General features: G+C 37.8%; 1 protein-coding gene across 1 annotated transcript in view; it reads right to left on the bottom strand.

Annotated features, from left to right (window-relative positions):
- Positions 1 to 26,265, bottom strand: part of Sema3e (semaphorin 3E) — a 229,983-nt gene that overhangs the window by 78,671 nt on the left and 125,047 nt on the right. The window contains exons 2-3 of the mRNA XM_038315439.1: positions 17,768 to 17,928; positions 1,980 to 2,039 (exon numbers count right to left, since the gene is read on the bottom strand). Of these exons, the coding sequence (XP_038171367.1) occupies positions 1,980 to 2,039; positions 17,768 to 17,928 (221 nt within the window). The remainder of the gene's footprint in view (positions 1 to 1,979; positions 2,040 to 17,767; positions 17,929 to 26,265) is intronic.

Raw genomic sequence — 26,265 nt, 5'->3', positions numbered from 1 at the left:
CACGTGCTTTTTCTCTATTGACACTGCACCTCTGCCATTTTCATGCTTTCTTGCCCGCTTGTGCTCTCTTGCAAACAGCCTCTTCCTAGAGTCAATTTCTGCTCTCCTGCTGCAGTAGTTTTGAAAATTGTCTTTATTTTGTGATATTATAATGTCATTATAATTTCCTTTACTCCCTCTAAACATTCTCATATATCTCTCCTTGCTCTCTTTAAAATTCATAGCCTATGTTTTTCATGAACTGCTGTTACACGCACACACGCGCACACACACATACTCACTTTATCAGGCACTGTCATGTCTCCGCCATTCACGCAGGCTCATCACCTTCATACACACCCGAGACACACACATGCACACACACGTACACACACTCACTTTTTCAGATGCTGTCACGTCTCCACCCTTCAGGCAGGCTCATCGCCATCCTACACTCCCCAGACACACACACACACACACACACACACACACACACACACACACGCTTACATGCACACATTCAAATCACTTCAAACCAAATTAGCCAAATCAATTTTTGAAAACATCCTCCGGTCAACTTAGGTATCACTATGTCATCAAAAATAAATTACAGGAGTAATACTAACCCCTGTTAGCCCTAAAAAAGTACCTTACAATAGATATTCACCACAGTGATAAAACGGAGAGAACAAGATTTCTCTTTCAAGGCTCTCTTATAAGCTTGCTGGCAGGGAAAGTCCAGCAGACTGGCCTTGCCATGCAGTCTCAAAGGATATTAAGCCCCTTGGTAACAGTGCAAACTGCATTCCCGAGCACACAGATCTATTCGCTCAGCTCCCACATGTGTAACATTGTACTTTGTGCACGATCCATACAGTTAATAGAATCTGACCATGCAGACAAGGAGAAATTCTCTGTCCTCACATGGCTGGAAGCACCTGCTTTCCCCCTATTGACATCCTGTCACTGGTTAGACAGAAGCAATTAGACCCCATTTTGGCTCAGTTGAGCTTTGACTGCCATGGGCTGCGAGTCTGTTCGATTCTCAGCATCACAGTGTGGACTAAGGCAAGAAGGGTGTTGACTCATTTCCTGGCTATGCTCCAGTGGCAACAGAGAATTGGGAGTTGCTAATAATGTGGTAGTCCTTTACATTTTTTTTTTTTTTTAGCTTAGGAGAAACAAAGATAAGTTTGCTTTCAAGGAAAGACGTATGGCCATCCTCCAGACCATGTATTCCATCAGAGAAGAATGAGCACTCATTCCATATAGGCCTCTCACCCACATCAGGGAGTCAGAACAGCATAGAGATCAGCACTTCCCACTCCCGTACCTCATGAGCTCCAGGTTGAACGGGAATAGACTTTGCTTCTGATACCAGGGAAGACCCCAAGCCCCTTTCCTGCTTCATCTCTTCAAGTGCTGTTTCTACATTTTGTTTCTACATTTTGTTTCTACATTTCTAATAAATTCATCAAAGTGAAGGGAAATCTTAAAGAATTTGACTTCTCTTATCTAGTCCTTCAAATTAAGCAAAAGACAGAAGCACCTACAATTATGATTTTTCTACCAAATAATCAGAAGATAAACATTAGTATAAGAACTTTATAAATCCAAGCTTAATAAACTATAAAAGAATAACAGGTTTTCTGGGTTGGAGAGATGGCTCATCTTTAGGGGTTTCAGAGGATCCAATGATCTCTTTGGGCCTCAGAGGATACTACATGCATGTGGTGCACAGACAAACATGTAAAATATCCACAGCATAACAGCACATGAATTTGTCTAACCCATGCTCCTGTCAGGATGGTAGCCTGTTTCCTCTCAATTCTACATTATAGTTAGTTTTATAGAATAATGTATTTATTGTGTATCTTTTCTCTTTATGAAAAATTGTAGATATGTCATTGACAGGAACTAAAGCTTTAATGATTCATTGCTTTATAGGCAACCAAGAATAGAATCCACACTTTGTTTAGCCTATAATGAACAGTACTTACTGTGTCTTTTCCTTTCATTATGCATTCTTCTACTTTTCCTGCTGGGCTCGGCCAGTATATCTGAAATTGAAGATAATGTATCATTATGTTAAGTGCGTAGAGAAGAAAAACCTCACTAAAAGCCACTTCATTTTCTTCTACAATCCAATTCCCAATCCATCTTGTCCTACTTTCTGAGAAGATAAAACCTTCTCCTCTTCATATATTTAATTGTGTGATTAGAAGCTTCTCTATGAGCTTTCTCTTCCCATTAAACCTCTTCACCAATCCCTAGTCATCCCGGTGGTTCCTTATGCCTTTCGCCAGCAGAGCCATTCCTAGAATCCATTCCTCTTCATATTTCACCTGCAGGAACCTCTGTCTTCCAATTTGGTTGGTGAAGCAGACTGCTCGTAATGTCAAGACAAGCATCTCCTTGAATTCTTTGAGTTCCTTTTTTCATTTTTACTGCCACGCACAAAAAGCCAGTGTTCTGGACTCTGAGTAATGTTTGACTACAGGAGAGTTTGTAAGGATGGAGAACTCCTAAACACATCGACCAGTATCAAGTCATAGACACACTCCATCTTCACTGAAGGGGAAGCCCAGCCAATCACCTTGTTTGTAAGGCGTGTCCCCCTTAGGCTAATATTTACTTATAAAATCTTGCAGGTGTGCGGCCCGCCTTCTCTTTGTTTTTCCTGCACTCCTCGCTGGAACCTTGGCTTTTGTAAGTTCCCTTTTCTTTCCTTTATTAAAGCTGAATATTATATATTAAAGCTAGTCTGGTTAATCATAACTGCTGATCGACCACGCCCCTTCACTTCACATGTGTGTCTCAGTACACAGTGAGGCTGCAGCCAGGCCTGGCTATGGGAGACCTTGTCTCAGCACTGCCTCATACAACAGAACTGTTTCATGCTTCATGTTTCCATGCAAATTTGCAGAAGTTAACGTGATGTCGCAAGTGAGTGGCATCTCTGTCTTAAAGAGAAGACTACATAAAATCCTTTTCCCTTCTTAACAATAGTACCAAGCACTTTGCTGAGACCAAAGCAAACAAGAAAGTTTTTCCACAGTTTCTACGACATTACTTCTTTTAGAAAAAAAATTGTTTTATTTATCATGATCTCTTCCCAGCCTCTGCTTTTCTCTTGTTACACAGACTATAGGATCAACACACATGGGGCCACCCATTGCACTGATAATTGTAATTTATTTTCCCTTCTATCCTGTAAGCATATGCACTGAGGTTTTGGGTGCGCAAGGCATAGCTCATATCATCAGTGGCCTGAAAAGGCCTTTTCTTTAGTTATTTATGATTTCTCCCTTTCTAGCCTGGCCATCCCACTTACCACTTAGGAGGCAATTCCTGCGACTTGTTACTGGATACATTTTTTTTCATGCTTGTTTACATTCTTTTAAAGTAGTTGGTATTGCTTTGGTGCACATATTTCTAATTTATGTAAGCAAATCTCACCATCTATTTGTTTTAATTAAATCTGTGCAAGTGAGGCAATTTGTGTGTGTGCATATGTGTGTGTGTGTGTGTGTGTGTGTGTCTTATGTCTCCTCTCAACTCCTCATGGTTCCTCTATGCATTCTAAGTAGAACTTGCCTGCAAAAGCCTTTGGATTATCAAACTAAATGTTAGCTATTACTTTTCATTTGACAGTTGGCAAACATCAAGAATGAGAATTCCTGTTTAAACATCCAGTTTTCTGATACCTCTTTAAAAAATATATCAAAGATATGCTATACTGGGGGTAGCAGTATACTCATGTAGCAAAGCTACTGCCAGCTTGGTCTTCAGAGGCGCATTCCAGTGCTCACTGACTGATTGCTGGCTGTCTCTCCTACACCCATCATCCCACTGAGCAGTCTAGGTTTTGACATCTGATATTCGTCTTTGAATCCCAAGTATGTTTAAGATTTAAGTATTCTTCTAAAAGATGATGCCCCATAAAAACCCATTATAGTCCAGAAATGGAAGGGCTGATTGATTACGTCACTCACACACACATCACCCGGCCTAATCCAGGCCCGGAGAGGGAGTAACACCGAGAATTTACAAAATGGTGGCCATTTTATTGTGGGATTAACTTTGTTAGCATGTGAGCGACCCAGCTGTGTGTGCTTAGAGTTTTGCTGGTCCTTGATCTCCCCAGATGTTCTTGCTGACAGTCAACTCAGCATCTGATTTTTTTTTTTTACTTTTCAGAGTATATCATCAGAACCTTACTTGAAAGCACATGGGTTTTTCATGTTGGTATTCAAGAAGAGAATACAAAGAAAAAAGTAGAACTAGAGAAGAAAACCACTTCCAAGAGAAAAAAAAAGGTAAGGCGTATGCATAAAATCTGAGAATTGTTGCTCCTAGTGTTCACAATGTGCTCTTCAGGAGATCGCATGTGATGAATCAAGACATCACAAGGAATTGATGATGGGGATGATGGTGTGTGTCTCGGAAGTGAAGTTGCAGTTCCAGGGTGGACCTGGAAATAAAGCTGCAATATTTATGATCTTTATCTGATCTAGTATTTAGATTTAAAAAAAAAAAATCAACTCATTGCCCTGAGAAATTTTCTACAAAGATTTGTAAAACTTATTCCACCTCGTAATTATGCCTTTACTATGGATTTATAACTTATTTAAATTCATGTGTTAAAGTAGGCTTTATATACATATATGCATATTAAATAAAATAAAACTCATTTAAGGATTTTATAATTTCATGACTTCATTTACTGATCGGAACAAGTTAGAGTATAGATCATCAATAACTCAGAAGAATGTCTTCCAGCCTTAGCATACTTATAAGATAGAACCTTCAAAATGTTACCTTCCTTCCTTATTCACTTTGTTTGTGTTATAAAATGATAATTTCTTTAAACTGTATTGTGAGAACACCTTACCAAATATTCTCTTATTGTTTCATAATGATTATTTCCAAACACAGTTTTGGTGGTAAATCTCAAAGCATTTCTCCTTATGTTCTGATGGTTTTTATTACGGACTATCTTTCCAAATAGCTAGAAAAGACACATGCACAATTTATGCAAGGTAAAAGGGAAATTTGTTCACTGATGGGGAAAATCAAGACGAGGTCTTCATGGGCAGAGGTTAGACATTTCTGCTGACGGTCTACCCCAACCTCTAATGACAGAAGGTTTTCTGAGCTTGAGATTCCTCAGATAGAAAATATGCATTGTCTAACTATGCCTACTGAGGCTTCTATGCATCTCTCCTGCAGAACTTAGCCTGGAGCTCTTGCTGCCTGCTGTTCAGAATAACAAGATGCCTTCCTCTCTGGCCCAGGAGGGTATTGCTTTCTGACAGAGTCTAAGAAACCTTACCAGCTAACTTGCCATGGATATCATGCAAAACCTCAGGCCTGTGGCAGTTTGGATCAAACAAAACAGAGTGTATTATGTGATCTGTGATCGTGATGAAAATAAACACCTTTTCTAAAATTTTCCATTGGTCCCAGAGCAAAGCTAAGAAGAGCAATTTATCTAAAGCTAATCTTGCAATCATGTTTTGCAAAGTGATTCTCAGCAAAACTTTTCCGTATGTTTTCAGTAGGTAATATTTCTCCTATTTTGATTCTCCATGGTGTTCTTGTTTGTACAGACACCACAATGAGTTATATATTTAATTTTAGCTCTCTTATTAGAATAGAAGGGACAAAGCCAGTCAATGTCAGTTGGAATCCTGGTTTAGACAATCTGTTTATTCAGTATCTGATGATTGGTGTCTTTATCACATTCTTTATAAAGATAATTCAGTTAAACAACTAATTATGAACTCTAAGAGATATGGTTCACAGGCATGAAAATGCCTCACCCAAGGTCAAATGAGAAGGAAAGTTTTCCAGTTTTACCAAAAACTGGAAAAAATACTGTATCACAATCGCAATGGCCTAAGCTTGCAAAAATTGACAGGATCACTGCAATCTCTTTTGTAAGGCAAAAAGAAACTGATCAAACCATCCTAATTGGGAAAAGGGTGATGAAATTGGCTTGTAAACGCGAAAGCAAAGTCCAATGCATGAGGAAATTTTCCTTAAAGTTCTGTTGTTCTGGTTTTGTTTAGAGGTTTTTGTTTGCTTTGTTTTAATAGCTTAACATGCCCAAGACTGTAGCCAAAAGTCAACTTGGGTGACAAAACAAGACAGGACGACTTTGATGAAAATAGAAAGCTGTATTTTTAAAGTCATCATGTGTAAATGCTCTGCCAAGGTAGTAAGGAAAGTCATTCCCTTCATTTGTGTTGGCAGTCAGGATGGCTTTTGGTTCTGCTGCACAGTTTAGCATCCAAAGAAGCTACAAAACTAAGTTATTTGTTCTGCACAAGCATTTTTAAAGGCAATTAAACAACAGGGTGTAATTCTGCTTCCAAATTCTCTGTACTAAAAAGAAGTACCAAAGCAAAAGGTTAAATACACATCATTTCATCGCAATCCCCCTGCTGTATAATCCAGTTACAACACTGCACCTTACCAACCATTTACTGTTCTGCACAGCTCAAAGGAGGAAAACAAGATAAAATATAAACTGAATTAGTGAGTCATTTTTCTGTGCTCCCTATTGAGATTCATAATTATACCAGGATTAAGGATACAACAACTTGCTGTTGTAAGACACTCAGATTTAGTGGACCAAAAAACAAATTAACAAAAATGGGATAACTTAACTGTTTAAAAATGTCCTTTTTACTGAAAAGTAAATGAAACAATACAGATAGCATAAAATATCTCTATAGATTGCAATCACACAGCTATGACACTACTATATTTTCATGTAATACTATCCTCAGATTTCCAGTATTCTAAGGATAAATGCTTTATAATTTGATTTTACTTTCTATGTTTTGTATTTATATAAAATAATAGGAACCATTAGTATAAACTTAAATTATACATGTTATAAATATCATTAAAGGAAAGAAAATATATTTGACTATAACACATTAAAATAATTATAATGGCTAATAAATGGTAGTCCTTAACCTCACAGACATTATCACTCCTAGGGTTTATGTCTTTGTGCTACATTATAATGACTGTCATTATCCAAGCTGTTTATAAGTCAGAATTATGATCTTTTAGACTCCAGATAAAAATCAATAGTTGAAAGGCTTATTCGCCAAAGCATTTACACCCCAAGAACTCACACACTATGCCAACATCAATGACCTGATAAATGCCCCCTTATGTCTGAAACTTTCTCAATTGCTATCATTAATGTGAATTACCCCTAAAATTCATATGCAAATTATATTTTAATGTTTTCCCTCCACTCAATCAAAAACTAAATTCTAAACTACAGTATTTCTTTTGACCTTGAATGAATGAGGAAACTTTTCTAATGGCAGTCATAGCTACAGAAATCCAAATTAAGTGATGTGAATTTAGCTCAAAATGATAAAATAAGCTTAAATTTAGAAACTTAGAGAACAAAATATGTTACCAAAAATTCCCTTAACGAAAGGATTATTGCTAAATAAATAAATTATGGCCATCATAAAATATACTTTGGATAAAGAAAATATCCCTTTCTGATGTTTCATAGGAAAGGAAAGCATGAGATTTTTATGCTTTAAACTAAAGTTGTTGTTATCCAGTTGTTGTGGGAATTCACATAATTATCTTCTAGGCCCAGACTCCAACAATAGGAAAGGGCAGAAGGCACATAATCCACTGTTACCTGAGGTTGGGTGCTGCCTCCTGTGGCTGTCAACTCTGTTGTAAGGAAGGAAAGGTAGTACAGTTCCTTTAAGTTCTTTCTGCCCCATCAACAAAGATTCCTTCAGTTCTTAAACACTGGTAATCTAAATGGCAGCTCAGCAAGACAAGCAAGAACTAAAGGAAGCTACTTCCTTACAAAAGATGCAGCCAGGAGACCTGGTGGTACCCTGAAAACCAGAGGAGGAGATGAGGGTAGTAATTACGGGGATGGGGAAGGAGTGACACGGGCAGAGTAGAGGCTTCTGGGATAGATGTGATGCTGTCTAGGAACTGCTACTTCCTAGCTTCCCACTCCGGTCTCGTCTTCCTTCCATTTATTCAGTCTGCCACTGCAGAGGTAAGCACAACTCAACTCCGATTCTCACTACACTTTGCTCATGTGAAGAATACTCTAGCCACACTGACATTGACTATAAGATTGATTTCCACAGCAGAACATCCAGTTTTCTTTGGAAGCCAGTCTCAGTCACCTTGAGTGGGAGGAAGGCCTCTTGTTTATGTCCCGGCTGTCCAGCACCTCAGACCCAAAATAACCACGCAGAAACTATATTATTTAAAACACTGCTTGGCCCATTAGCTCTGGCTTTTTATTGATTAGCACTTACATCTTTTTTTGGGTTTTTTTTTTTCGAGACAGGTTTCCCTTTAGCTTTGGAGCCTGTCCTGGAACTAGCTCTTGTAGACCAGGCTGGCCTCGAACTCAGAGATCCGTCTGCCTCTGCCTCCCGAGTGCTGGGATTAAAGGCGTGCGCCACCACTGCCCGGCTAGCACTTATATCTTAATTTAACTCACTTCTAGTAATGTGTGTATTGCCACTTACCAGGTAAAGTTCCCAACGTCTGCCTTCGTCAGGGTTTAATGACTTCTCCTTGACTCTGCCCTTCTTTCTCCCAGCATTCAGTTTAGTTTTCCCCGCCTAGCTCTGTTCTACCCTATCAGGCCAAGCCAGTTTCTCTATTCACCAATGGTATTCACAGCCTACAGAAGGGCATCCCACGTCAACATTGCCTTCCCTTTTACTTGCTTTGAGCCTGCTCTCATCGATACCTCTCACCACTGCACTCTTACCTCCACTTTACTTAGAAACGATGGGCCGGGCGGTGGTGGCGCACGCCTTTAATCCCAGCACTCGGGAGGCAGAGGCAGGCGGATCTCTGTGAGTTCGAGACCAGCCTGGTCTACAAGACCTAGTTCCAGGACAGGCTCTAAAAAAGCTGCAGAGAAACCCTGTCTCGAAAAACCAAAAAAAAAAAAAAAAAAAAAAACAAAAAAAAAAAAAAAAAAAAAAAAAAACGATGGCACACTCTAATGAGCAGCCTTAAGTCATAGGGACGACAAGTATTTGGATAGTGTTTACTATATTTGAGATACTGTCTTAGACATGTACTAACTCATCTAAACTCCTCAAAAAAGGTAAAAAAATAAATGGTAGTATGGTTAGTCTGCCCATGATTGAAAAATATGGATAAGAAATAAATAGGTCCATATCAATAATCTAATAACCAGTAGGCTTAAGATGGGAGTCCAGGCAATCCAGCTACAGAATCCGTGAACTTGTATTGTCTAGCATATTAAGAATTTTCTATGAGTTACTCAAACCAGCCTTAAAATTTTTAACAACTGATTTGAAGTTCAGTGGACCAATAAAATTCAAAGTATCAATGCAAAGAAAGTATCTTTCTATTGAGTATGGATCCGCTGATCAGAAAATTTAACACACAGTAAACTGTCACTATTTTCCCAGGTTGCATTTCGATGTTATCAGAGGTTTCAATACACTGGAAGTGAAGAGTGTAGGGATAAATTATATATATTTCAGAAAATCTAAATTGGATTTATTTCTAAATAATAAAATATAATTAAAAAATAAAATGATTGTGGCGCACGCCTTTAATCCCAGCACTCGGGAGGCAGAGGCAGGCGGATCTCTGTGAGTTCGAGACCAGCCTGGTCTACAAGAGCTAGTTCCAGGACAGGCTCCAAAGCCAGAGAAACCCTGTCTCGAAAAACCAAAAAAAAAAAAAAAAAAAAAAAAAATAAAAAAAAAAAATAAAATAAAATGATTGACAGGAAGTGTGGTAAGAATTGTCTGAACACCAAACATGAGGAGCTATGGATTCCTGTGTATGGAAACCAGTCTCAACACAGATGTGGAGCTTTATCATAGACAACTACTAGCAAGTGGGCCAGGGATAGGTACTGAACTGCAAGCAAATGAAATGTTGTCTCTTCCTTGTTCACCCTCCTATCAATGTTAGACCTTAGCATTGTCACGTCTGGAGTAGTAGACATCTCAAGATGATGCCGAATGTTCCCCTCAGAGCATGCTTTCCTCTAACTCAGCCAAACCTTTTCTTGGCATCAAAGATTTCAGAAATAGAAAATAGGAGGGTGATTTTCCTTTTAAATTTTTCTCAAAATATCACTGATCAGGTGATGAGATCAGAGTTGAAATCTGAAAATATAATGTGATTTGGGGATATTTTGGAGACTTTTTAGAGAAAATGGCATAGAAATTTTAGCAGAGGAGCATTCTCAATAAAGTAAATGGAATCAAAAATTGAAAGCTTTAGAATGAAGAGAAAGCTTACAATGAGGACTCACTTTCCTCTTTCAGTGAAAGTTCAATGTGCCTCACGGATATAACAGACAGAGCTAAATGGTATTCAGTGGATAAAGACTATTATTACATATTTGGGGAAAGGTAATGAATAAAATCATTTGTAAAACAACAGCAATTTCTAAAAGCTTCTTAGCATAGTATGCCTATTAAATGGTGGGTTCTTGTGCATTGAATTGAATCAAATGGGAAAATTCAGTCTTATGTGTATGCATCCATATATTTCCATTTGAAACACATAATTCTGTTTGAAATATCTATAAATATATTTAGAACTAACTACACTGATGTGGGATTCCCCTCTGTGTGCTGTAAATACGATTGGTTAATGAATAAAGCATCTGCTTTGGCCTGTGATAGGATAGAGTAGAACTAGGTGGGGAAAACTAAACTGAATGCTGGCAGAAAGAAGGTGGAGTCAATAGACACTATGTAGCCGCCAGAAACAAACATGCTGGAAACTTGCTGGTAAGCCACAGCCATGGGGCAATACACAGATTAATAGAAATGGATTAAATTAAGATGTAAGAGCTAGCCAAAAAGAAGCTAGAGCTAATGAGCCAAGAAGTGATTTAATTGATACAGTTTATGTGTGGTGATTTTGGCCTGAGCAGTCAGGAACAAACAAGTATCTTCCTACCACACTACACACTAGGATTACTATTTTTTCGAGATAGATATAAAATTTAGATATACATTTTAATTACCTAGGTGGACTTAAGAAGTACCGCTTTTTTTTCTGACTTCACTCCAGGGTTGGGGTCAGGCTTGGACATTATTTACAAGAGCATTAGGTGTTTACAAATGTGCAATTAAGGCTGGGATTACTATCATATGTTAAATAGTATTATTTTCTTTGCCAGAAAGTATATACCTAAGAGTTAAGTGTGGGGTGGAATTATCAGAAGGCAGAAAAAATTAATTTAAAGGAAATTAGAAAAATTTTTAAATAAATATTTTTTCTGAATGTGATTTTGACAATAAATCCAATAGGATTTGCAAGGGAGCAAACTATGATAATTTATGGGGAAGTTCTAGAATTAGCAATAAATTTACTTTAATTCCTTCAGTACCTATGTGTATGAGTTACTTTTCTTTTTTGTGGGAGAAAACATCATGACCACGTCAACTTCCAGAAGGAACCGTGTATTTGGAGCTTACAGTTTCAGAAGTATGATCCATCACCATGGTGGGTGGGGGGCATGGCTGCAGGCAGGCATGGAAGCAAGCAGCTGAGAGTTCTTAGCATGAGGGAGAGCATCCACACTTCCTCTAACAAAACCACACCTCTTGATCCTCTAGTTCCACTAACTGGAAACCAAGTACTCAAATATAGGAATCTACGGAGGCCATTCTCGTTAAACCACCACGCTATGTTACTTGAGGTACTTATATCTTCATAGATGAACCTAATAAAGACCTACATGTAAGAACCATCTTCCCATGTAGATTGACAGCTACATAGTCAATTTGAGCGCGATATGGGAAACAAAAATCGGATTATTACGGAAAGTTAAGAAAAGGGCAGGGAATCTTCTGCAAATCTAGTAAGGAGGAAGAAATAATTTCAAAAGTGGAGGGGGGAAGAAATTTTGGAGATTTGGGGGGAAATGTGATTGTGTAACAATCAGAGGAACTAAGGAATAAGGAGAAGTGGTCTGATTGGCTATGTTTTGGTGTGAACAAGCTGAGATTATGTTTAAAAGGCAGACAAAAGTAGATCCTGAAGAAAACCACCCCCAGTTTTACTCAGAAACCTCAGAATGCCTTATATTCCACTAATCTTTTTTTATTATTTTCCTTTGTAATCTATATGATAATTTTTATACCTCTAAGTATGACAAGGCCTTCAACATATGATAGATGGTCGTAGGACCCCCAAAACATGAAGAACTCTTATCCAAAGAACATTTTTTGATTTTTGTAGAGAGGAGGTATAAAAAAAGCATAATGAAAAATAGAAAATAACTAATTGTGATAAAGGACCAGAAAAAGGATGCTTCGTATCACATACAAAAGAAGTGTCATCTTATAGAAAAAGAGGGGGCAGTTCTAGGTAAGAAGGAATGAGAGAGACAGAGCCTCACTGAGATGTTAGGTTGGCCACTAACAAGGAGGTTGATTAGCAAGGCTAATCGATCGTGACACATCCCTGTTGACTGCTGGCTATAGTCACCAAGGGCAGCACTGACCCTCACCCGGGGTCAATAACCAATACTTAGAAGCACATCCTATAGGTCTTTGTACAACCCTTAATTTGACCTCACCCTTCTAAATGCCTCAAATCCTCGTGTTAAATCCTCTGGAACACCATTAACAAAATTCCTCCTAATCTCACCTGTACTTCTCTAATTAAAACCAGGCCACCCCTTGAGACCACAGGCTCCCCATTAGCCATCTCTACTGATGATGTCCTTTTTACTCCGGTGAAGATGTCCTCATTAATTTTTTTTTTACCTCTCCTTGTCTAAATTCTCAAAAATTTGCCCAATAAAATCTTAAGATATAGAAGTGAGAAGAAAGCTCTACTCAGAGGTTCCTATTTATCTCACCCATCCAATGCTATTTTACTCAGAGGTTCCTATCATTCGCCCCCATCCAATGCTACCCTACTTGGAGGTTCCTATTCATCGCCCCCATCCAATGCTACCCTACTTGGAGGTTCCTATCAATCGCCCCATCCAATGCTACCCTACTTGGAGGTTCCTATTCATCGCCCCCATCCACTTGCTACCCTACTTGGAGGTTCCTATCAATCGCCCCATCCAATGCTACCCTACTTGGAGGTTCCTATTCATCGCCCCCATCCACTTGCTACTCTCTTGTAGTCATCTCCCATCATCCTTTGGAGTTCTCCCTTCTTACTGGGAAATCTCTGTTTTACAGTCCTGTCTTTCTCATCACAACCGTGACTCATCACCCATAACACCAGCCAACCGGTACCTGATCCTTAACTGTTTCAATGATCTGATTTTCCAAATCAACCTTGCCCATGTACTCTGACTTTATTCTCTGGCTCTGCAGCCTAGTACAGTAGCCACCAGCCACAGCTGCTTACAGAGCCTTGAAATCAGTGTGTAATCAAGTTTTCTTCTAAGAAAAGAGTTTGCTGACTATCCTGCTCTCCTTGCCATCCTCTTTTCTTTTTTTCCCCCAGAACTGCTTTATTTTCCTTGTAATGCTTATCACATTTGATATTATTAAATGTCATTTTCCTATTATGTGTTCTAAGCATTACAATCTATGGTCCATAATATTGTTGTTAAAATTAAAATAAAACGAATTAAAATGATTAAAATGGAAATTCCAGCTCCAAAGCTATTAATGTACTCTTGAAGAGATACATGAATCAAGGAAAGTGTTGAAGCTGGGCGGTGGTGGCACATGCTTTTTAATCCCAGCACTCACAAGGCGAAGGCAGACAGATCTCTCTGAGTTCGAGGCCAACTTGGTCTACAGAGCTAGTTCCAGGACAGTTAGGGCTGTTAAACAGAGAAACCCTGCCTCGGAAAAAAAATAAAATAAAATAAAGAGAGAGAAAAAGAAAAAGAAAAAGAAAAAAGAAAAGTATTGATGAATACGTGGGCTGTGAAGACAAATGGGGAAATGGAGGTGAGTTTGCAAACAATTGGCACCTATCTCGTGGTGGAGGAAGAATTTGGCAAAGTTATCTGAGGTCCCATCTTTTATAAGTGCCACTCATGTGTTATTAAGTTAATGATTCTACTTCTGCGTGTATTCTTTGGGAGCGTTCCTGTGTTTGTGTAGCAGCAGAGGCATTCTAGAATAACCTTAGAAGTACTAGTAAGCCCAATACCAGAATCCACCCAGTATCATGTGGCATGGAATGATAAAGTATACTCTATTTATATAATGAAAAACATTCCTCAGAGCCAATAACAAGAACTTATACCAATTGTTAATTAAGTAGCTAAAACCCTTACGTGGCCTTTTACCAAAATTAACAAATCTTGTATACTCAAAGAGGACTAATATTTGCCTCTTACATGTGTGTAACAGAGGCTCAGGAAAGTGAAGGGATTCACTCCGAAGAATAACCATTTGAGCTTTACAAATCAGAGCTATGATCCCTGGTAGCCATTCTTTCTCTAACAGCAAGGGTCCAACACAAATGAGGAATAGGATTAAATACACAAAATAACATTAAATGACAATTAAAACAATTGGAAATTCTAATATATTATTGTATGCCATTTTTCACAGCTAGTTACCTACACTAATTGATACAGTGTATGGAGAGTATATGATAAAATCATTATGAAAACTGAAAACGAGGAAAATTATTTTAGGAGAAGATACATAGAGAAGTAAAAAGAAGACAAATATAGTCACCCTCATAACAGGGATTGATGATACCCTCATCTTGAGGTGGTTAGTGATTCTTATTATTGTATTATTTGGAAGGAACAGGCAGAACAAGGGCAGATGAAGAAACGGAAGTGGAATGCTACTTTAAAGTCAAGTAGTCATAAATTATAGCACAATTCCATAGGATCTGCCCCTGCTGCGGACCTGACGGGGCCTTTGTAATGTTGACATTTATGTTTGAATTAGCTACATAGAAAAGGCTCCCAAGAACGTGTAAATGTTGGGCCTCACAAAATCAACAGTACAGAGAAGATAGTCAGTCTAATAGTGTTGTAAGTTACTTTCATTGGCATCCTGGCTAGACACACCCTGAAGATCAATAGTCTCATGCTACTCTATTGCTCCCTCAGAGTTAGTTCATAAAACCCCACCATGCTCTGGGTCCCCTACTCTTATATTATTTTCATGGATCATTTCCTCCATGAAATCTCATCTTCTGGCATTAAAGGCCTGAGGGTACAATTAGGGCAAAACAATAAACGAGGAATAAGCAGGAGATCCAATTTTCCCTATTCTGAATGGGAACCTGAAGGGCTGTTACATCTTGACCTGTCCGTCCCCAGAGGAGACAACAGCTCAGGAAAATGGTTACGCGAATGTGTGCCTTAGGAGGCTGGTCATAACGTCCAGGACCTTTCTATGAGATGACGGATCTGGTCCAAAGATTACAATGTAAGAACCCTGTCTGGAACGCAAATATCACTCACATAACAAGGGGCTAGATTTTAGGGAACATCTTTTAAATTAGAAATTCAGTTTTCTTTTTTAAAAAATATTTTATCTTGTGATGGGGTGGGAGGGCGTGTCACATAGTGTGTGTGGAGTTAGAGATCAGTTCTGGGAGTCAGTTCTGTCCTTAGACTATGTGTTCCAGAGACTGAGTCCATGATGTCAGACATGCGCAGCAAAAACTTTCACCTCTGTACTGTCCCCTCAGGCCACATGCTAGCAACTTTAATAGAGATTGATCTGACTTAATAACATATTGATTCATTTTGCTTTTTCATTTTAATTTTTAATTTCATACATTAAAAAACATTCTAATTCTTTCCCTTGGTCATCTTGTCACCATCAAGCCCTCTCTTGTCATCTCTAATACCCTCTTTCCAAGATTAATGACATTTGGTTTGGCTTTGTGACTTTTTAGTCTCTCAAGGGCCACATATGGGCTCGGAATTCCATTGGGGCCCGACAGGGGTCACAGTGGGTACCCAACTGAAGTCAATGAGTCTTAGTCTCTCAGAACCTTCCAGTGGCAAATTGTTCAGCAGTTGGGAGCAGGGTCCCTTGAGTTACTTGTCTGTTGGTGCTTAGATATTAACAGGTGCAATATTATTTGCCTCTAGATTACACATGCCATCAAGCAAAACCTGAGTAAATAGACATAGAGTACTACTGAAAGTGACGTGGAAAGAGAGTTTTAGATGTGAAAGAGGCCATCCAATCAGTGAGGGAATAATCCATAGACCTTAACTGGTGATCATGTACATATATCTGCATTCATGTAGAAAAATCACGTAGAGAAGAGAGGTGTCAATGTGCTTATTTGAAGTCAAAGGAAGACCATTGGTTATCCAATAGAAGTGGTCAGCTCTGAAGTAATATATGTAAGAGTAACTTTATAAGGATTGAGAAAGCTGTATTTACATATCTGTGTGTGTGTGTGTGTGTGTGTGTGTGTGTGTGTGTGTGTGTGTGATGCATAAAGTCATTGGTTCAATCACACCCTCCCTTCTTTCCCTGCAAATATGAAAAACCAACATTGTTTAACTAAAATCAGCTATAGTGATGACTTTCTTTCAATTAAGTTCCTTCCAAATTTGAAAGCGGTAGATGCTATGTCTTCCCTACAGTTAGCAGATGCTACACAAATCCAAACACACTTCTATGATGGGCAGCAAGTAGTACATGGATGCTGCCTTTCTTATTCGTAGGAAAGTGAGGATGGCTGTGGCGGGCGCAGGGACCTTATGAGTGCTAATTACATGCTCCCTACTAAGCTCCAGCCCCAGTTCTTATGCATGAATTTTACACAAAAATAAAACAGCAAAGCCGGGCGGTGGTGGCGCACGCCTTTAATCCCAGCACTCGGGAGGCAGAGGCAGGCGGATCTCTGTGAGTTCGAGGCCAGCCTGGTCTACAAGAGCTAGTTCCAGGCCAGGCTCTAAAAAAGCTGCAGAGAAACCCTGTCTCAAAAAACCAAATAAATAAATAAATAAATAAATAAATACATAAATAAATAAATAAATAAATAAATAAATAAAGCAGCAAGAACCAAAAGAAAGAGAAAAACATTTTTAAACTATTTCCTCTAGAGATTAGGATTTGGCAAAGACTGAGCAATGCTGTTTTTTTTTTTTTTTGTCATTTTTTAAAAAAAAAAATTGAATTTAAATAAAGGAATTTTGGCTCATTTTGATGACCATCAAAATAAAGCACAAACAAAGCGCATTTTTTCATACCTACACAATGCCACAAATCTACAATCTAAATTTCTTCCTATTTCATGTAAAATTGATATGACTCTGAGGAACGTAACCCGATTCTGTCTTGTATACACCGCTTTCCTTCCCATCATCAACCATTTTCAACACAGCTTTGACTTTAATGATGTGCTTTCCAGAAAGCGTGGGGAGCATCCATCACAGCTAATAATATTACCAAGAAAAGTACACGAGGCAGTTATGCTGATATTACAGGTCCATATTTGGATGCTGGAACAATACAGCCCAGAGGCACGGCTATTAATCCAGGATCCTCTAACTCAGGTCTCTACACAGCGGGTGGGTGTGGGGACCAAGGTAAGAACATCAAATCACAAGGAAAGTGTCTCTCTGCAAATTTTGGTATCAGTGACAAGCTAGAAACGTTCATACACCATGCTTTAAATTTTCCCCCAAATTGTTTCCTTTAGAATGATGACTTTATTTCAATTAAGTAATCTTTCCAAATTTGAAAGCGGTAGATGCAATGGGAAAAATGTCAGGAGACACTCTTGCAATACCACCTCCCCCTTTCATTCCTTCTTCAAAGAGCTGGTGTTTCCTTACCTCTCTGTAGTTATCACTGATTCGTTCCAAGTTCAGGGAATAGACAAGGTCCCTGCCACCCACGAACAGCCGCTCCTGGTATTCATCCAGCAGCATCGTGTGGAGATCAAGAAATCCCAGGGGACTTTGAAATATGGATGTCCTGTTCAGGTCCAAGAGTTCTGCAATGCAAAGAGAAGCCTATACTAAGTACATGAGAACACATAGCACTTTGTCAAAAGACAGGATTTTATGTTTGCTTCATACATATGAGGCCTTAAATTGAATTATTCAGAGAAGATCAGAAGTATCCAGTACCCACGTGGACTTTGTCCTGCATCTTCCAGTACTGTGATGTAAATAATGGGATGGTACCCAGGTCCTTTCTATAAAACAGGACAGTTTTTTGTTATAACCTAAATTATTTTTTGAGTCATCTCTAGATTCTTTTGATACCCAATGTAAAGTAAATGCTTTGTGACGCTATTACATTGTAATAATAATAACATAATAATAATAATAATAATAATAATAATAATAATAATAAACAACTTGTTTGAGGAATAATGAAGAAAGTCCTGGTATGTCCAGGATAGGTACAACACTTTAAAAACCTGTATGTCCATATTGGAACTATGGAAGCAATAACCACAGATATAAGAGAGTGACTAACTGTATAGTCAAATTACAATATATTTTAATGTGTGAGCATTCAGATGTTTATTAATTTATTAATCTGGATATTTAAATAAAACTTGGAGTGCAAGGCACATTTTCTATGATTTTAAAATATGGACAAAGTCATAAGCAATAGCTATGATATAACGCAATGTTAAAAATTCATTTTAAAGCTTTCTTTGTGTAATCAGATGTAATATCCACATAAAACACTCCACTTAGTTCTAATAGACACCAACTCAGGAAAACCATATTTCCACCTAAAACTGATATTGAAAATAATATCCAAAATCAAACTGAAAAACCCTGGCAACAATCAAGTTCGTAATCACAGCTATGATTACTCATGAAAATCATTTGGGATCTGCTTTCCACTATTGTGATTCAGGCTATCTTCGGGCATTCGTGTCTGGGTTAGGAATTACAAACAATATCTTTGGAGCACATATATTAAATTTAAGAAATCAGAATCTGGCAAAGTCTCATGTGTATATTTTCTTGGTGGAGGCAGGATCTTTAATTTCATAAGTCAGTTTAGTACTTAGGGCTTGGAAATTGATATATGAGAGCTTTTGAGAATGGGGAGCAATATTGGCCCTAAGATAAGGCTGAGTACAGAACGGTTGAGGTCTCCTTGGGAAATAGTAAGCAGAAGAACTCTCCCGCAGAGTTAATTCCAAAATTGCACGCACATAGAGTGTGGGGAATCTTGCTGAACAGCACACTAAAGCACAAGCAGTCAAGAGAAGTATGAAAAACATCCAACATCTTCCAACAGGATGAAATCTCATTTCCTCACTATTAAGAATAAGGGTTGAGAGTTCAAAGCCTGCTTGCGTTACTAAGTGAGATTTGTTTCAAATAAACACAACAAAAACAAGAGTGTGAAAAATAATGCGTTCTTTATCTGGTCTCTTCTCTGCAGTCTTTTATGCTCAGAACTCTATAGAGTAGAATTTCCTTTAGGTCTCTGGCTTAAATCAGGCAATACTGCAAACATTCAACTACCACAGGTAGACATCACATTTGAGAGAGTGAACCACTGGGCCTAATTAAAAAATATGAGACTAAGTCTTGAGGGTAGGCCTGAAGGAATACCGGGTATTTTTTGGGAACAGAGGCAAGCTGGAATTAAAAAGATATTAGAGAGAGGCCCTTGAATTCCAGAAGAAAAAGAAAAGTCACAGTTAGTATTGTTTCAGTTCAAAGTCATACAGCCATACTTATTGAACATTCACAAATTAGAAAATGGTGTTTTAGGATTCAGTATCATCTGAGAAATCTAGAGCAAAGCTCTCAGTTCCCATTATGCTTCGGTCCTTATAAAAGAGAACTATGGTTTCAGGTGAGCCCTGCCAAGTGGAATCTTCTCTGTAAAAGTTTCCCTAGGTAGTCTGATAATTTGCGGATATTTTCCATTTTCTATGCGTAATACAATCTTTATCTTAAATGGATAAGTCTGGCCAAAGAATGGCCACATATTAGCAAGAACACCTTTTATACGATTGGGTTGCCAAAAACAATAAGATGCAAAACTCAAGAAATTTCTTGGAAATTTAACAAACTATGTGAAAGATTCTGATGTGAGGTTCCTTGCTTGAGCTATTACTAGAGGAGTTTAGGAAAAGCCAGGGCTGTTTACTGAAAACGTGGAATTGGGATAAGAGCTAATGAGGCAGTTTCACGAGTGAAGTCCGCCTGTGGAGGTTTGTGCCTGTTTTTTGACGAGCTCATTACCACATTACCCCTCTTGACATCTAAGACAAGATATCAACTTCTACTTGCTACCTGGCTTCCACTTCCGTCAAATTTATTATAATTCTAAAAGGTTAAAGGTTCTTATTTATTTGGCAATTGTAACAGACACTATTTATCTCTTAATAATTTCACCAATCATCTTTCCTGGGATGACTTAAACTCTTCTCTGACCCATTCTGTCTCCAGCCCGACAGAACCCAAAAGATATAAGGATCACTCATGTTAGTGTGGCTGGATACTGGACAAAGCAAATGGAAAGAACTGGAGTGTGCATTAGCCCACGCAAATTATGCACACACTAATTTTCAATGACTTTTTTTTTCATGAGCTACCACATTGCAACAGTTTAAATTATCATTTCCTTCGTTTTATTTTGAATTCTTCAGGCAGCCCCAAATTTCCTGACTCTAATAGGTTAGTGCTATCACAAGAAGAAAACACCCACATTACCTATTAAAACATGATAATCACAGTACAGCACGCATATGCATTAAATCAGAATTCCTATATGCAGAATCTGGAGAAACAAATTTTTAGTTATGAGTTTGATCTTAGTTGCCGGGGTAACTTTGAAGAGCCTTTAAATCTTTTTGAATTGTATTCCTTCTATGTTAACCGTTTCTACCTTTATATTTTTTTATTGATTGACTCAATTGCATTTTCATAGTGAGGGAGACAACAGAGTAAAAAAATAAGCCATACTTGTCACTGAATTAATAAAGTTCCATGCATAATGTCTTGCTTTAAAAGGGATGGTATGTTTAATAAATAAAGGCTAGCTATTTTCCTGTATTGAACCTTGTTTAAAGAGAAATATTTAAACTATTTGTCTTATTTTTATTATTTAAATGCCTATATGATGAGATAACTTTTTTCTTCTTGTTACTGTTACAAAAAAAATGATTTATCCTGACTCATTCATATGGCCTCAGAAGAAATGGTTGCCAAAATATTTATGGTAAAAAATACTGAATGCCACTACCAATCTTAGGCAAGAAGTCCAATAACTTCATTTTATTTTATGTAGGCAGATATTTTCCATAATAATTGCCAAGCGATTTTTATATTTAAAAATTAAAGGGTTGACAGGCTCCAAAGCTACAGAGAAACCCTGTCTCGAAAAACCAAAAAAAAAAAAAAAAAAATTAAAGGGTTAAGTATAATGTACTTTAAAGGTTTTTACATCTGGGAGAGCTCAAGCGCTTCAAACGCTCTGCTGCTCCTTAAGGGAACGACCCACACAGTATCAGCTGTGGCTCTCTAGGCAGTGCGGGCTTGTCAGTAGATGTACTACCTCAAAATCATAACAATAAGCACACCGTATCCCTGCAGCACTGTCTATTTTCCCAGGCAATGTCCCTGATTTCCTATCATTAATCTTCTAATGTTTTTACCAGGCCTTAGCTGTCCTGCCCATTCATGCATAGTCATCGTTGGTTTAGTCAGGAAAGGTTGACAGTATTGATTACGGGTGAGGATTTGTGCTTTAGATGTAGGTCTGTAACAATGGACACATAATTTATAATTCTTTATTTATCTGTTCTTTGAAAGGGACGTGTTATTTGATTTTATATGTATTCTATGTTAACTCCACTTTTACTTAATTCACTTAGTTAACTTACCTCTTCCCCAGAAGGATCTGAAACTCCTCAAACAGATAATCTCAACGAAATTAACAATTACATACTTTAGACGATTTAGGGTAAGCGGAAAACACTTTAAAAAGAGACAGTTGGAATTAATATAGCTTAAATATTCCTCTAGCACTTGACACATTGCTAAATCATCTCCCCAAACTGACCTCAAGCTCACCTCTACCCAAAGAAAAAGTCAGGGCAAAATAATCGGCAGCAAAGTGAAATCATGTGCATGAGCGCATCACGAAGTGCCACGGATCAACAGAAATTTCTCTTAAGGTTATCTGAAGAGGAATGCTCAAAACACCACAGTGACCTCTGCTACCACTCCAAAATTATTACAATAATTAGATTCCTCAGTGAAAAATATTGGTTTGTATCAAAATTCAGCCCTACAAAAGTAAGTAATGGTCACAGATGACCATGATATTCAGGACAACTGTTGAAAGAATAGAAAATAAATTAGGTAATGTGAATCCTAGTGCAGAAAGTTAGATCTTGTGGTAATTAGAAAATGAAGAGAAGACCATATAATTGATCTCTGAGGAAATGTTCTATCTTCGTTCCTTCCTTCTTTCCTTCCTTCCTCCCTTCCTCCCTTCCTCCTTCCCTCCCTTCCTCCCTCTCTCCTTCCCTCCCTCCCTCCCTCCCTCCCTCCCTCCCTCCCTCCCTCCCTCCCTCCCTCCCTCCCTCCCTTCCTTCCTCTATCTCCTTCTTTCCTTTCTCTCTCTTCTTTCCTTCCTTCCTTCTTTCCTTCCTTCCTCCCTCCCTCCCTCACTCCCTTCCTTCCTTCCTTCCTTCTTTCCTCCCCCCCTTTTTAAAATGTCATTGCTGTTATTGAGGTTTCTTCATTAATTTCCTCATGGTCAAATATGCCGGTTGGCCCCCTGTTGAGTGATTCTCATCATTTTATAGTAGTTCATCTACTCATAATGTAAGCAGCTCATTGGTGTATACATTTTATACATAGCTGGCGTCTTGCAGATTGCATTATCATCCTACTTGGCTCCAACTACCCATCTGTAGTTACGTGTGGAATCATGTGACAAACAGTGCGGTCCCTATAGTTATACGACACCAAAGCAGTCACCATGAAGGCTCTGCTTCAATTGTGCAGGCAAATTTACTCAATGTCAGATGTCATATAGTCTGTATTACTATCAGACTGAAAAAATTGACTTGATGTTTATAGATAGTCAATAGAATCTTTTTTTTTTTTTTTTTTTTTTTTTTTGGTTTTTCGAGACAGGGTTTCTCTGTGGCTTTGGAGCCTGTCCTGGAACTAGCTCTTATAGACCAGGCTGGTCTCGAACTCACAGAGATCCGCCTGCCTCTGCCTCCTGAGTGCTGGGATTAAAGGCGTGCGCCACCACCGCCCGGCTCAATAGAATCTTATTAAATGTTGGAGAACAAACTTCTGCTGAAACCGAAATTGTATTTTTCTTTTATCGATTTGAGCTATCATCTCTACTACCAACTGGCTTGTCAGAGCTGTTAACACTACTGGAGAGATGAGAAAGGCCTGAGTCCCATACCCAGTCTCTCTACTTCATCCACATGCATTTGCTAAAAATTGAAATATTTTGGACTGGTAAAATAGGTATTCTAAACATAAATCAGTCAATAAGTTAAAGTGTCAAATTTGATAAAGAGCCCAATAACAATTACTAGAATTTAAAGAAAGTGTTTATATAAAACACAACAAATTATTTACATACAAGCAATTAAATTTGTGGTAATTTAGTATGATACTAAATTTTAGTATGATACAAATTTTAGAAGATACTATTTTAATGAAAGTATTATTGCTTGTGTTTTAGTAATATTATTTTAAATAATTAAATATATTCAATCTTACTAAAAATAGTATAAAATATCAGTCTTCATAGAATTTTAAAAATTAAAAACTAATGAAAATATGACTTCTAAAATTTCATAGAACATTTCTACTTAATTTAAATTTTCTATAGTGAACATAAATCAATTAATTAAATTCAGAGTCATATCTCACAAGTAAAAGAGGAAGACATATAAAATGCTTCCATTTTTGCAATGCAATCTCTTCATACTAGAAGGCTTGACTGTCAAAGTAATAATAAAAGTAGATACATACTAATTGTGCAGTCACGTGTGATTTACTAAGGGCCAAATAAATATTATCTCATTAAATCAACATAACTGCTGCTCAGAAAAACTCTATTTTCTATATGTGAAAAATTGGAAATTATAGTAATTCAGTACATAGCTTGGGTTGTTCGGTTGGTTTTGATACATAACTTGAGCAAGAGAAGTTGACTGGAGAGTTTTAGGAATATATGTGCATATTCATATATATATATATATTCCTATGTATTCTATATTGATATGTTATATATTTAACATGAATTAAAGAAAAAAGAGATCATAAATTTGAAAGAGAGCCAAGAGGGGTATATTGGGGTTGGAATGGAAAGAAGGGAAGGGGGAAAAGATATGCTCATATAATAATCTCAAAAAATTAAAAAATACAGACTTAGAAATGCAAATGAAACCATCACTGTGAGTTCAACCAACTCAGTCACTCCATTTTGTTCTCAACACCAAGAAGCAAAATGATTGTTTGAATTGTTAAAAGTTTGCTCTTTGTTAACAATGAGCAGATGTATGATACATAAAATGTATATTTTACAGTTTACTGAGAAAACTCCCGTATGACGGGATTCTATTGCCTCAGTAACAAAAGGGTTTTGTCAGAGCTCACAGAGAGTACCAGTTAGAATGGAAGCTCCCCCTGAGTTTGACGTTTTGATTTAATAATGTTAACATAGAAACACAGTAGAAAAATTCAGCTTAATATCAATTTTATCTTTAATTTGCATTTTCAGGCAGTCCTATAACAATATGGGTTTTTTTTCATGTGACTTTTATTTACCATTTAATGATATATCCAGTTTTGTACATTTTATTATTTTACAAAATGTGTTAAGCTTTTCTTAATTAGCTACAGAGTTTCAAAGCCTTTTTTTGGTGCATACCAAGGCAGGCAAAGTCCTGGCAAGGCGGGGCTCCCCTACTCCTTAAAAAACGTTTCTCTCTAATCTTAGCCTCAGATAGGCCATGGAGTTGGCATGTTTACCAAGCAGTGGCTAGTTCCTTTATCCCTTCCAGCCGCTTCAAGCTGTCTGGAGGAAAGAAACAAAATATACAGGAAGAAAGGGACAAAGGGACTCAAATCCCAGTCAATCCACGCAAAATGCTACAAATAATAGACAGTGCTGACTCGGGGAGGCAGTGACATCTTGAGTTCTTTCTACCCTAAAAATAACACGAACCACTTGGAAAGAGAGGGACAAAGAAACAAGACAGAACGAAATGTACCAACTCCGAGTTCATCCGGAAACGTTCTAAAGAGGGAACTAATTATTATAGCTAAGCTGCATGCTAATTATCAGCTGTCAATGAAGATTTGCACAGAGGATTTAGTCATTTCCTCTCGGGCCTTTCTCGTTAACCTGCAGGGCTCACGGTGTTAAACCTCGCTGACATCGATATATTAAGGCAATGTTCTCTCTCCGGTTACAATGTACTCAGGTGCTTCATTTCTGTGTGTAAGACGCAAGATGCAGGAGCTGAGCCCTCGTATTATCCAACCCACAAATTTTAAATAGACTTGCTTCCTTCTTAAATACACACTTCTTGTTCCACTGTTAACCACCAAGGAAGAGCTTGGTGCAACTTGGTTCTGTAATTAAACATGTCATTATTTTCCAAATCAATGAGTTTGTTCAGTGTCTCCTGAAGTTTATTCGACCAAAGTCATTATTAACAAAAATAAAATGTGGAACTAGTCACTAAAGAATTTCAACTTCACAGCTAAAATGGAAACTATGTCTTGCATCATGCTTTGATGATTTTGACAGACATGGCAGCTGACTGCTAACCGCAAGTAATAATGTTGAAAATGATTGAATTGTAAAAGGCAGAAGGAATTGAGGTGTTGAGAATGTAGCTTATTGACACGGCGCTTGCTTTGCGTGCATGCATCCCAAGTAGTGCAAAAAGCCAAAACGCTAGCAACTAACCTTTTAAACAATGTGAACATGGGATTGCCGTGATTCTTGTTGTTATGGACAATTCTAGCCTTTTAGGCATTCATTGAACCTTTAAATTCTGTGTCCCAAGTCAATGGCCCTGCAGCAGACTCAACTTTCAATTATTTACTACTTCCAAAGACAGTGAAATAAGAGTAGACAGTAAATAGTGTTTTGTTTCTTAAAGGTCAAAAGGTAACTCTGAATTTAAAATTCCTTGAGCCATTTTACATACATGATAATTATATAGTATTTTATGTGATATTCTGGCTTTTTTTAAATCTCTGAATTCTGTGACAAAGAAGCCACTGGGTACATGTTTACATAGAATTATTACCTAACCATGAATTAAACATGTATATAAATGCATGAATTT

Source organism: Arvicola amphibius, chromosome 18 (assembly GCF_903992535.2).
Source record: "Arvicola amphibius chromosome 18, mArvAmp1.2, whole genome shotgun sequence".
Lineage (NCBI taxonomy): Eukaryota > Metazoa > Chordata > Mammalia > Rodentia > Cricetidae > Arvicola > Arvicola amphibius.
Note: the sequence above shows the minus strand (reverse complement) of the source record. Positions and strands in the feature narration are given on the sequence as shown.